This window comes from Erpetoichthys calabaricus, chromosome 3, assembly GCF_900747795.2.
Source record: "Erpetoichthys calabaricus chromosome 3, fErpCal1.3, whole genome shotgun sequence".
NCBI classification, from domain to species: domain Eukaryota; kingdom Metazoa; phylum Chordata; class Cladistia; order Polypteriformes; family Polypteridae; genus Erpetoichthys; species Erpetoichthys calabaricus.
The window spans coordinates 95,350,895-95,364,509 of record NC_041396.2 but is presented as its reverse complement, the minus strand read 5'-3'; the positions used below and the strand labels follow the sequence as shown (position 1 = coordinate 95,364,509).

Sequence of the window (13,615 nt, the reverse complement as noted above, 5' to 3'; positions counted from 1 at the left end):
ATTAGATGTGTTAAAAAAGCCACACATTTTATCATCGTGTGAGGTTTGCCATGTTTTTCACATTGGAGATGTTGCAGCCCTAAATCGTTCAAACCCTACTCATGCAAAATAGTGAACAGTGAAACATGTTAATGCCCCATGCTGCATTTTTATGCCATTATTGGCCAATACTATCGGTAAGGCTGACAAATCATACAATTCCTACTTTAATTTCTACTCTAAAGTATTGAGTTAGTCAGAAATATATCTTTTTATAATGGAGTGGTGTAAAAAAATCATAAAAGTATGATGTGTTTTTTTAAACGAGAACCTTATCAATATTATGAAGTTTTAAAGAGAACAGTAGGATACGTGCGGAGTTTTGAAGGAGAGAAGACATAGGTCTATAGTGCTGCCTGCAAAGTAATTGCAAATAAACATTTTCCTTCTTTAGACTGGGAATAAAGTCAGTTAGAAATAAGAAAGAAGAATCTGAGAAAAGTAGCAGCAGAGGGTTTTTCTTTTTTTTGTGTTGGTTTTATGCCAGATGAACTGTACAAATAAAGGGAATGTGCAGAGTTTGGAATGATGCTGTGTCTGTAAACCAAGGGTGAAACATATCTGAAAAACCTTGTTATACTTGCATTTGGTCCTATTGATTTGACACAAAGCAGCATCCTGCTGGCTGACTAATTTGTCTGAAGACATTTCTTTGGCCCTTGATTCAGTATGTTTCCCTCCATTGCATCTCTACATAAATTTCACTGCGGTTCAAAAAATACTAGCCTTACTTACACTTGAAAAGTTCAGCACATGCAATACTTGAATGATAAATGGAATTGATTGCAAATTGTCATTGTTATGTTTTTGGACAATATTTAATTATTGGGCTGCCGTTTTTGAAATTAACCTTCCAAACTTGTAATGTTAATTTTCAAGTATATTATGTTGAAGTGTCAAATGTAATATCGACCTTGCAAAGTGTCCAAAGCTTGAGGGTATTGGTTGCAAAGTATCTTAACAGGATTGGCAACTGTAGCAAGCAGGTTCGTTAATAGATATTTTAAACTTCTCACATTTGCACTAGTACCTAAGTTTGACAGCTACTATAAGATATAAAGCTAATTAGCTTTTCTGGTAATGGAATCATTTATACTTTGTTTTGCCAGTGCAATTAATTTTCTGGTCTTAAGTTATAAAAAATGGCCTTTCACTTTTTTTGCCTGTTTCTTTTTTTGGGTTATTCTAGGTAGTGGTATTTGCTTTCCTGTTATCAAAAATTGCATTTTTGGAAATGATCCCAAGCTATCTAATCAAGAAGAACTGCCTTCAACTTTTAAAAATGAAACAACAGAATCATCCTCCATGAAGCAGGCTCTTAAACTTCTATTTTGTGCTGCAGGCTTACAGGTAGGTGCATTTGTTTTGCATGAATGAACTCATAAAGTGAGTTTGACAGTAGATGTTTAAAAGTTGTTGAATTGATTGTGTAAGTCTAAAATTTAGTTTGTTTTTCAATCTCTAGTACTTAACCATGTCCCACAAAACATTGTAGTAATTCATCATCACAAGTAAATTTCTTTTACTGATGCCTTATTCTGAATGTATAATTTGTGTTCACTTTTATAGTAATTTTTGCTCTGTCACTTACTGATCCTGAAATAGACTGAATTTAGTCCAGAGTATTGAATGGGCACCAGCCAAATTAATCCAATGTAAAACATTGTGAATGCAAAGTGGGTCATCCTGTCTGTACTATTTTGATTTCAGTAGCATAACAAATTGAATTTTCCCCTTTGGTTCTCTAGATCTGGTTCAGGTGTCGATTCCTTTTTGTCTTGATTTTGTTTTTTCCCATAAGGAAAAAAAAAAATATGTAAACTTTACTCTTGATTAAAGTGACTCAGCTGTTCTTATTACAATAATAAGTTAGCTATGTCCTGTAGGTGCATTACTTATCACTGTTTGAACACTGGTGTCATCTACTAGACGTATGTATGAACACTGGTGTCATCTACTAGACGTATGTATCGGCACTTCTCCTTCAGTGTGCAAATTATAAACATTTATTGCTTGCTTGTTGATGCAGTGCATTTACTTTATACAGATGGGTTGAACTTTTTTTTCACTGGTAGTAAAAACTTATAACTCTTATACCATCAGCATGAAGAATACACCATCAACATTTCAGATTCCTCCCGAGGTGCAACATATTAGGCTGGGTTATATACTTATAAGTCACTTTGTCAAGAAATAAGTAGTATATAGGAACTTCTTGAAAACAACTGCCAAAATGAGCACTGCCTATTGAGGATTTGGGAAAGGAACATTCCAGGCTTTAGTAACGCCTACAATTTTTTATACTAAGGGAAAAAAAACAATGTTTTTATATTTTATTTTTACATATTTATTTATACAGTGATCCCCTGCCACATTGTGGTTCAGCTATTGCGCCCCCAATTTATTGCGGATTTTTCTGTTGAACATATCTAATTTTATACGTACATTGTACACTACAGTAGACAGAGTTTTGCGTTACAGTACCCAAATGATTTCTTACAAGGCCCGTAATTGGCTGAAAGAGGAGACTCAACCAATCAGAGCGGGATTTTCATTCTCTTGGGCTTTGATTGGCTGCTGCTAACGTGGTGTAATCTCGCAAGAACAGTGAGTGTGGGTCCCAGACGCATCTCAGTTCTTTGCGTATCGCGTACCTTGCTTGTGTCCGATTGTTGTGAGCAAACTTCTTGTGAACTTTTCATTTTGTTTTAAGCCCTACGATGGCTACCAAGCATCCTGCATCTTCTAAGCCTTCTGGTAGTAGTGAGCCTAAGCGCCAGAGGAAGACCTGGACCATTCAGAAGAAAGTAAAACTCCTGGATATGAGCTTTACACAGACGTTGTTCACTGTTACAAGTTTATAGGTGTTTAAAGCGTGTGTGACGGGTATTTTAAGGCTTAAACTTTGAAAAAATGTTTATTTATATGGTCTTTCTATATTGCGGATTTTCACCTATCGCTGATGGGTCTGGAACGTAACTTCCACGATAGGCAGGGGATCACTTTTTATCCTTAAGATTTTTATTTGCCCTTATTGTCATTACATTCAGCAGTTTGTTGATGCCACTGCTTGATATCACCAGGAGGCGGGGTTTGAATACTAGCCTAGGATTTGCACATTCTACCAGAGCCTGCTCAATTTTTTTGTTGAGTGTGTTAACAGTATTTAAACTTATTACTCTAAATGTGTCCATTGTAAGTGAATGGTTGTATGACTATATCCTGTGATGCATAGCCCATAAATTGTTTTTGAAAATGAAATGGATGATTTTTGCATTTAGAAATGAGCTCTAGCAATTCCATTATAATTTTGAGGTTTCTGTGGGATCTCACCAGTTTATTGATATGCCTGTATAATGTCACACTGTTTATAGTGCATACCAATTCTGCTCTTCTAACCCAAGTTCTCAAGATAACTTCTTTAATTACAAAAACATACTAAGAAAGAAGTATTTAAAAAACAAAGCTTTTTTTTTCTGGGAGCAAAGTAGTAGTTTGCAGAATGTAAATACCAAAGATCCAACCTGACTCTTCCCAGAGCAGGAGAATTTCCCCAGTCTGAGACCAAATAATTAAGATCTTTATCTGGGAAGCAAACATTGCTGACAAAATTGAAGTTCATTACTTGAGAGGATCTATTGAGAGTACAGCAGTCTTGTACAACATATTATAGATGTAGCTTTTTCAAATAATGTGAGAAAAGTCCACTTAATACGAAATCTAGTTTAAACTAAAATGATAAATTGCCAGGTAAATGAATTATTCCTGAAATTACAGTGAAATTTGATATTAAGAAGTGCCTATTTTCTGAGATGTTGTAAAGCACAAATAAATAGCAAAGGATGCGAACGCATACTGTACATTTATGGTTGAAGTGAAATGTTGGTGTTAGTACAGCTCTTTCATAGCTACAAGAGACTGGGTTTGAACCCTTGCCTGGTCAGTTTTTTTTTTACATTTCATGTTTGGAGTTTGCTTAGGTACTTCAGTTTTTACCACACATAAAAAAACTGTGTTGGGTTCTGTGTATATTGTAGATTAATCTGGTGTGTGTCAGTGTGTCCAGTAATGAACTGGTGCTCTGTACAAGGTTGGATTCTGCTTTGTGTCCTACTTTTGGATAAGGAGAGTTCAGTAAATAGATTGGTAGATGATACCTGAGATGTGATAACATGACATTATTTTCATAATTTCATTATGATGTCTATGCTGCCTCTATTTACTGCTGCAGTTTTTTCTTTCAGGTTTCCTATTTGACATGGGGTGTCTTACAAGAACGTGTCATGACGAGAACATATGGAACCACTGAGACTGAACTTGGAGAAAAATTTAAGGATTCCCAATTTTTGGTTTTTATGAACCGCATTTTGGCATTAACTGTAGCTGGTGTCTACTGTGCCTTCACCAAGCAGCCTCGACATGGAGCACCCATGTACAAGTATTCATTTGCCTCTCTCTCTAACATCTTGAGCAGCTGGTGTCAGTATGAAGCTCTTAAATACATCAGTTTTCCAACACAAGTACTAGCAAAGGCTTCAAAAGTCATCCCTGTAATGCTGATGGGAAAGATTGTATCTCGGAAGAGCTATGAATATTGGGAGTACTTTACAGCAGTCTTAATTTCAGTAGGAGTCAGTATGTTTTTGCTTTTCAGTGAAACTAATAAGCACCCATCCAAAGTCACTACCTTTTCTGGCCTCCTCATTCTCACTGGTTACATCGCATTTGATAGCTTCACATCCAATTGGCAAGATAACCTTTTTAAGTACAAGATGTCTTCTGTGCAAATGATGTTTGGAGTCAACCTCTTCTCTTGCCTTTTCACTGTTGGTTCTCTTCTGGAACAGGGTGCTTTTTTTGAATCTGTCAAATTCATGAGTCGTCACTCTGAGTTCACGTTCCACGCATTGCTTCTTTCTGTCTGCTCGGCTTGTGGCCAGCTGTTCATTTTCTACACAATTAGCCAGTTTGGTGCTGCTGTTTTTACCATCATAATGACATTACGACAGGCCATTGCCATTCTTCTGTCTTGTTTTATCTATGGTCACACTATCACATTATTTGGTGGTCTAGGTGTGATGATTGTCTTCTTAGCACTCTTCTTACGAGTTTATGCCCGTAGTCGAATGAAGAAGAGAATGAAAAAAACTGCATTCAATCAAACACCGGTTCAAAAGGTGTAACAGCAGAAGGTAAATGTAGACATACTTGCAAAAGAAAAATACTTTCAAATAAGGATTTCCCAGTATAGCACAGTTAGACAGTGGGAGTTTGTACATCTTTAGTTAATTTCATTTTATTTATATGTGCTTTATTTTTTTTAATACATTTTAAGATATTACCAAATTTATGTTGATTTTCATCCCACCATAATTAACGGATTTTAAGTGTCATTTAAGTTCTTTTTTTTTCTTCAGTATACAGTACATTTAACTATTTCTAATTGCTGCAGACCAAACAGTATATCAATGAAATGTAATCTGTCATACTCATTCCTACAAGTAAAAGTGATTTTGGGAGAAATTATACCAGATATGTATTTTTTTAATAGACAGTTTTCAGTCTTCTTTTAGATTGTCTACTTATAATATCTAATTAGGGAAAAACTATTTCTGACTGTTACCTATTTCTGATGAGAAGCACTACATATTTTGGTCAGTTTTAACAAACAGCTTACAGGAATTATTTACGATATTCCATATTTTCACACTCTATTACAAACATTTTTCTTATATTTGGATAAAGTCCCATTTATTGCTTAATAGCTACTGTGAAGAGAAGATTGTCGTTCCTCTTAGGAAAGCAGAAAAAATTAAATGACTACTACATTATCAATAATTGGAGAAAGGACATGGAAGAAATAAGCCAGTCAAGCTGCAGGTAAACCTCAAATGCAACATTCCCAATTCTGTATGCAGATGTTTCTGGTTTTGTCATATTGTGTTATTTTTTTATTCTGCTTTTTTTTTTTGTTGTCCTGGTGTCTGTCTTTCTACTTTCATTTTATAATACCACAGCCAAGCTAGTTATTTAAGTATGGTACAGTATGTATTTTTCAGTTCTTTAGTAAATGCAAGAGATTTTTGCTTTCTCCATTTGTAAATTTTAGTATTCAGGTGAAAATGATTGATTGAAACTTACAAATAAAAAGGTGCTCCAACCTAATTTTCAGAACCATATGTTTTTAATGGTTAGAAGGTTGCCTGTTTCTCTTTGTTGTAACACTATAGTTGCTTTTCAGTTTCAGGGACTGAAACTTTGAATGTAGTAAAGACTACTTCTGGATACTTGTAAAAAATGTAAGTAAAATGATGTACAGTAATGCTGTTATTGAATAACAATGTAAATAATGGTACAATTATAGTAGAGAAGTTAATATGTAGAACAATTTGATTAAATGTAGGTACTATTATAAAAAAAATGAAGACAATGTAAAATTTAATGGAATTTGCATATATTATAATGCAAAAATAATGATTGTGTGTGCATAAGAGGTGTGTTTGAATACATATACTTTTCCGTGCTAGGCATATCTTAAACTAAGCAACAAGAGTTACCCTTACTGCTATGTAGTATGGTTCTTGAAGTGCGATGGAGACAAGAATTACTTCAGAATTTTGTTTTATAAAATGGAAAGTATCTTTTGTACGGTTTTTAAATTTTATTTACACCACCTGTATTCTCTGAGCATACCAATATCCAGTGTTGTTAAAATGCACCTGTGCCACTGTAGTATGACCCCAGTTATTTGTAAAGTCGTGGCCAAAAGTTTTGAGAATGACACAAATGTTAATTTTCACAAAGTTTGCTGCCGTAGTTTTTATGATGGCAATTTGCATATACACCAGAATGTTATGAAGAGTGATCAGATTAATTGCAAAGTCCCTCTTTGTCATGAAAATGAACTTAATCCCAGAAAAACATTTCCACTGCTGTAGTGAAGAAGGCTTCAGGGCACACAAGAAAGTTCAGCAAGCACCAGGCCCATGTCATAAAGTTAATTCAGTAGCAGGATCTGCATCTGCACGCACAGTGAGGCGAAGACTTTTGGAGGATGGCCTGGTGTCAAAAAGGACAGCAAAGAACCCACTTCTCTCCAAGAAAAACATCAGGGACAGGCTGATATTCTGCACAAGGTACAGGGATTGGACGGCTGAGGACTGGGGTAAAGTTATTTTCTCTGAATCCCCTTTCTGATTGTTTGGGGCATCCGGATAAAGGATTGTCTGGAGAAGAAAAAGGTGAGCGCTACCATCAGTCCTGTGTCATGCCAACAGTAAAGTATCCTGAGACCATTCATGTGTGGGGTTGCTTCTCGGCCAAGGGAGTGGGCTCACTCACAATTTTGCCTAAGAACACAGCCATAAATAAAGAATGGTACCAAAATATCCTTCGAGAGTAATTTCTCCCAACCATCCAAGAACAGTTTAGTGATGAACAATGCCTTTTCCAGCATATGGAGCACAGTGCCATAAGACAAAAGTGATAACTAAGTGGCTGGGGGAACAAAACATCACAATTTTGGGTCCATGGCCAGGAAACTTCCCAGACTTTAATCCCATTGAGAACTTGTGGTCAATCCTCAAGAGGTGGGTGGACAAACAAAAACCCACAAATTCTGATGAATTCCAAACATTGATTATGCAAGAATGGACTGCCATCAGTTAGGATTTGGCCCAGAAGTTGATTGACAGCATGCCAGGGCGAATTGCAGAGGTCTTGAAAAAGAAGAGCCAACGCTGCAAATATTTAACTCTTTCATAAACCTAATGTAATTGTGAATAAAAGCCTTTGAAACTTATGAAATGCTTGTAATTATACTTCAGTATACCATAGTAACATCTGACAAAAAGATTTAAAAATACTGAAGCAGCCAACTTTGTGAAAACCAATACTTGTGTCATTCTCAAAACTTTTGGCAACGACTGTATATGGCTACATGTAGAAAGAAAATACCAGAACCTGGATTCAAGTGTTTTCACCCCTTGCATCTATACATAGATGGTACGTTCTCAATGACAAACAGCAGCTTTGATGGTATGATTCCTCATTTTTCATTTAACGTAATCATTCTTAACAATTTTGAAACTAATTTAAATCAGAAGGTTTTCTTATAAAGGTACCTCAGATTAGAAAGTCAATTTATGTGAATGACACATTACCACACATTGTGATACAGATAATTGAAACTAAATTTAAGTATCACTTATTACCTGTACACCATTCAGTTAAATTTTAGGCAGCTTGCAGAGCATTGTGTGGGTAAAAGACTAAGTTGGAAACTATCTCCATTTTAAGGAAATATGGGGTGCTCCCAAGCCATCCAAGAGAAAGGATTCCTGCATTGTGCCCTGGGTCTCCTCGTAGCAAATCATGTCGAGCAATCTTCCCAAGGAAATTTCCTTGCTGAACGCTCAAATCATCACAAGTGGAATGTTCCCCAACCACCATTCTTGTGGAGTAGCAGTGATTGCTGTGAGGTCCTCCTGAACTGTTAGAATATTATTAATAAGTCTGTCAGTCCCACATAAAAACCTAAATGATAGATTATACTGACAATTTCATTCTTTTCTCCAGTGCCTACAGCTTGTGACCATATAAATGTGGACGTAGCGCTTTGAGTACTGAGAAAAGCACTATATAAATGTAACGAATTATTATTATACATTAGTTTAATTTGCAAAAGTGGATGATTTTTCCAGGACTTGGCTCCCTCTCCAATGTAATTATTTGTTTAATAGCTCAAGTACAGTCACTGTTGCACTAGTCCAATGAGGCAATCAAATTATCACCTCAATCCTTATTTGTGAACAAAAAACAAAGTACTAAAGCTTCTCCATCAGTTGCAGCTGTCTTAGGTAGAATGTGAGTTATTGTTTTCTGAATAAGAACCATGATTATTCGAGACCTTCCTTGCAAATGCTCTGCTATGTGCTAGAGACCACACTTGAATAATGCCAGTAGCACTAAGAAAACAGATTAAACCACTGGTTACACTGCAGGCCTTTTGCTGTTTCTTGATGTGTGCTGTCCATGTTGGTTACAGACGGGGGAACTGTGATACATTTTCCATGGAGTTCCATTGGTACTTAACTTTAGTATGGTTAAAACTCATTTGAAGATGTTGGGGCTAAATACCTTTCAGCATCTAAACATGGAATCCCAACATGAGGTCACACTACCCATACAAAGCCACACTATATACAGTTAAAAACTTTTTCCAGACATACAAAGTACAATTTGACATAATTGACAAAACCCCTTCTGTATGTGTCCATGGTAAACATTCATGCCACTTTTCCACTGTCACCAACTTTTGTTTCTATGAAATCATGTTTCAAAGCTTCTTTAAACCAGCTTTCACATTTCAATGATTTCTGCCTCTAAATTTGGAATTTGTTGTAGCCTATAAAAGCTGTAGTGGTGTTCATAAGATTTTTCTTTCACAAGTTACAGGTAGTGTTTTTATGCATGTGATGAGCCTGAAGTCAAAACATTGCTTGGTATTTAATTTATAAACTTGGGCTTCATTTGTTTGAATTTCTTTTGGGCAACATCTGCTTCTTATGCAAAATGTAATAGCAATTGTACTGAGATGAAGACAAAATATTACCAATCATTGTATTTAAGGAAACATGGAAACTTCATTTTGTAATGCAGCGTCATACAATCCAATGTTAAAGATTTTTGCTGAAATTCGTTGTGTGTGCGGAATTAAAATGTACTGAGCAAAAAAAAAAAAGAAAACCCAAGAGTTTAACAAACTGAAGTTGTTCAATTAGCATCACAGTAATGACCTCTGCATCTGCTTTCCAGGGTAAGTATACACACATGACTCTTAAGTTTGATGTACAGTAATTGCTGTACATGTAACTTACGATTTCTTGCTTATAATAGATACACACCTATAAGCAGGGTGTCGGCCTCCATATTGATTAAGTGGAAAAGGATCATCAGTGCATTTTTGAGTCCACATTGCTCTTTCTGATTTACAGGTCCATTACAGGACAAACTGATGCACACACTTACTGTACTTCCTTTCAGTAGGAAAGCATGCCCTGCTGAGGCCTCCGTGTGAATCTTGTAATAATAAAGAGAATGATGGTAATGTGCAGGGAATGTGGATATTATGTGGATACATAATGAACACCTGGGTTTCAGTTTTTTCACTTGACCCAAATACTTTTACATTGATTATTTTTGTGATCAGTTTGTTGACATAATAAATGCAAAATTAAAATTTAATTTTTATATACCTTTGCATGATGAACTTTACATTCAAAAAAGTGCAGGTCTAATAGAAATGTATGCAGCACATGGTGGATGGCTGTCTTTATGTTGCACAACTAATAAGAGAGAGAAACTATTAGAGGGTTTGATAATGGATGGATGCTACAAACCAGCACTGCTCCAAGAACTTGTGTAGGAGGATGTCCTGAACATGCGGGCCTTGCAGTAGCAAAAACAACGGATGAATGTTTTTTTTTTTTTAATCTCGTAGACTTAATTTCGATACCTCATATATTTCTCATTTAATGTAATGTTTTTTTAATTAAAGTGTCTGCATTGAGAACCTACAGGCCTACCTATATCCATCTAGGAACTGAATGTGAGACCCAAGATTCAGAGTTGTTTTGGTGCCTGTTGTGGCTGCAGGTTTTCTCAGACCAGCTTATGTTTTTAAGTTGATTCAAATTTTAATTACACTTTTTTCTCCAATCTTTGTCTTGGTATCAGTCTGAATATTAAAAAAATATTGTTTTGGAATATTGCAAGCATTTAAATAAATACCTTAATAACTTATAATTTATCATTCATTGGGATTTTCATTCCAGTATTTCAGATGTTTTGGTTATTTAAACCATGAGTTATCAAAGAGTGTGATACTCCAGTAGTAGTTTCATTTTAGGATGCAATTAATGGGATACAGTCCACAGAAAAATTATTTGTAAAGTGTTTATAAATGCAGATTTCATGTTATTGCACTTTTACACATGTAAAACAAGAAAAAAAAACTAACAAAGAGATTATTTAAAGGGAAATGACTCCCTGATTATGAAACAAGTTAGAACAAAAGCTGTCAGTTACAGTGGACCCCCGAAATGAACTTAAGGTTGTCAGTCTTTTAGAATCCCGCCTACTACACATTAAAGGAGTATATTTCGTTCACATATCAGAGACTTTTTGAAAGCCCAAAGAACCAACGTCAGTAGCCTCTTACCAGATTGGATTGATTTAGTGTTCTTTGTTTTGTACTGTTCTTCGTCAAGCAATAATTCGAGTATCAACACAACCCAGTAAAATGCCCTTACAGAGGCGTTATTTTTAAAGAGTGTAGGCCGCAGCTTTGATATAGTGTCTGTGATATCAGAAGACAAAATTTGGGGATCCAAGTCAATTTAAGGGCAGACTTCTAAAGACGTTTTTAAAGATCACGTTTTTTTTTTTTCAAGAGCAGCAAACATTTGTGAGAATGTATTTAATTTGCTCGGACCTCACTGAAGCTACATGGACGTGCACTCTCTGGCGAACACAAGATGGCACTGAAGTGTAGGTGCACGGTATAAACTTGTGTAGCGAGATCTCGGATTGAATTACTGAAGTGTTACAGATTAAATTGTTCGTTCTTTCTGCAAGACAATTCGAGTGACTCGTGCAGTCGAGAGCCTTTTTTATTGCCAGTCCCTTCAAGCAGCCCCACAGACGCACCATATGGAAGCAGTTTAAACAAACTTACCAGGCTTATCAGTACGTTACATTGATCGTCTGAATCCGCAGCGGTGTGGCGGCATTTTGCAGTCACAAATAAACATTTACGAATCCCTTCCTGGTCCGAGGCTATCTAGTAGTGTGGGGAGTCCAGCTAATGACTGAGTGAATTTATTTTTAGTTACTCAAGTGTACGTCTTTGGCACTCATCGTTGACGTGAAAGTGTACTGTGAGTTAGACGGAAGGTCCTTCATGAAAAGACATTAATACTTAAATAAGTCCAAAACGTAACTTGTTGATAGATGTAACTACGAAGCCCCGGCGTCTTCAGCATTCCATAAAGTGCCTTATAATGCTCAAAATTCTGGTACCTTTTGTAGCAAGTTATTTCAGTCATTTAGTTTAAAGAAGGAAAACGCAAGGGGGCGCTTTTGTCTAATAAATCAGTGAAGGGTCAGTCCCGAATAATTAGTTTTTGCCCAGGACTGAATGCTTAGCCTTAGAAATGCTGGGTCCAACAATATGATATGCATGAAAGTTCAATTATAGGAGACAGCAGTAGACATACTGGACATGAGAATACATCAGTCTACGGTTTTGAGACCTGGACGCCCCATGCAGAATAAAGCCAAATAAACCTACCCACACACTTTGTGCAAGCATTTCAACGCGACTAAGCTTAAACACACTTCACTTATCGCTAGCTCAGAGGAAATAACGGGTATGAAAACTTAGCCTCCCCGGGGGCGGAAGAAGAGTCGCTCAAAGTGCACTTCTGTCACTGGCCGAGTTCAGTGCGGCAAAGAAAGTTTGATTTGCGGAGGTGCAACGCTATGCTGTGTTGAAGTGACAAGACAACAGTGGATCTCTGTCTGCCTTCACTTACACAAGGTAAGAGGAACGGCTCGGTACTTCAATCAGAATTGCAGCTGCTGCCTTGACTCTTGTCTGTTAAAGTCAACCGCTGGTGTACGGAGTAGACGAAGTGAAGTAAGTTGAGGGCTACAGCTGTTGAATTAATGTCAAATGACCAAAACGTAGTCGGTTTTATTTAAATCCAGGACGCTTATCGATTTTAAAGTTATGTAAAAATTAGATGAGCAATGTCTATATAGGTTCAACGCGGGCGTCTCAAATTAATTGGGCTTCGTATGTGAAATTCTCTGATATCTGAAGTGTCACTAGCCATTGCAAAGTCCAAGTCTGTGAGAAGAGCGCACAGACGGTCACCAACCTACAGAGCCCGAATTCTTGGATAGATATCCAGACATACACTAACCCATCTGTCAGTCTATCGTTTATATAGCCCCTTTATTATCCATCTATCTGAGTAGCTCCTTTTTATGTGTGTCTCACATCTACTAATTAGAAAATTATACTTTATTAAAGTATATAATCAATTTATGAGTAGCTCATACATATTATACATTCATCTTTCTGAAAAGAGGAAAGTATATTTGAAGAAATACAGATCAATACACACATTAGACATGAAGATTTTTCAGTTATTTTCAAAGCAACACTGTTCAACCTTTCTGCAATGTTGAGTATATATTTCTAAAAATATCAACATAAGTTTCAAATAACTTGATTAACATAAATTGTGTTATTAATAATTATCTGATCCAATGCGTTCTATTAGTGCATGTTCCCAACCTCTCCTCTTCTCTCTGTCTCAAAATCATTAATATCTTTAGCAATTAAAAGTTCTCCAACCCTCTTGCCATCCCTTTCTCCGTTACATAATCCTGTGTAGTACTGAGAACAAGGCAGCAACAAACCCTGGAATGGATGGCAGGTTGTTACAAGAAATATTTGCACACATGGTGTATGTTGGTAAAGTTAATAAATATATTTTAAACATTC

The 13,615-nt window shown here is 36.2% G+C and overlaps 2 protein-coding genes across 3 annotated transcripts in view; both read left to right on the top strand.

Moving 5' to 3' along the window:
- The window catches only part of slc35b2 (solute carrier family 35 member B2), a 36,896-nt gene extending 30,692 nt beyond the window's left edge, over positions 1-6,204 (top strand). For both annotated transcript variants that reach the window (XM_028797180.2, XM_028797181.2), the window contains exons 3-4: positions 1,229-1,389; positions 4,284-6,204. In XM_028797180.2, coding sequence (XP_028653013.1) covers positions 1,229-1,389; positions 4,284-5,222 — 1,100 coding nt within the window. In that variant the 3' untranslated portion in view covers positions 5,223-6,204. The remainder of the gene's footprint in view (positions 1-1,228; positions 1,390-4,283) is intronic.
- A 5,775-nt stretch (positions 6,205-11,979) lies between these two features.
- The window catches only part of scara5 (scavenger receptor class A, member 5 (putative)), a 454,157-nt gene continuing 452,521 nt past the window's right edge, over positions 11,980-13,615 (top strand). The window contains exon 1 of the mRNA XM_051924614.1: positions 11,980-12,640. The gene's annotated coding sequence lies outside the window, so the exon portion shown is untranslated. The remainder of the gene's footprint in view (positions 12,641-13,615) is intronic.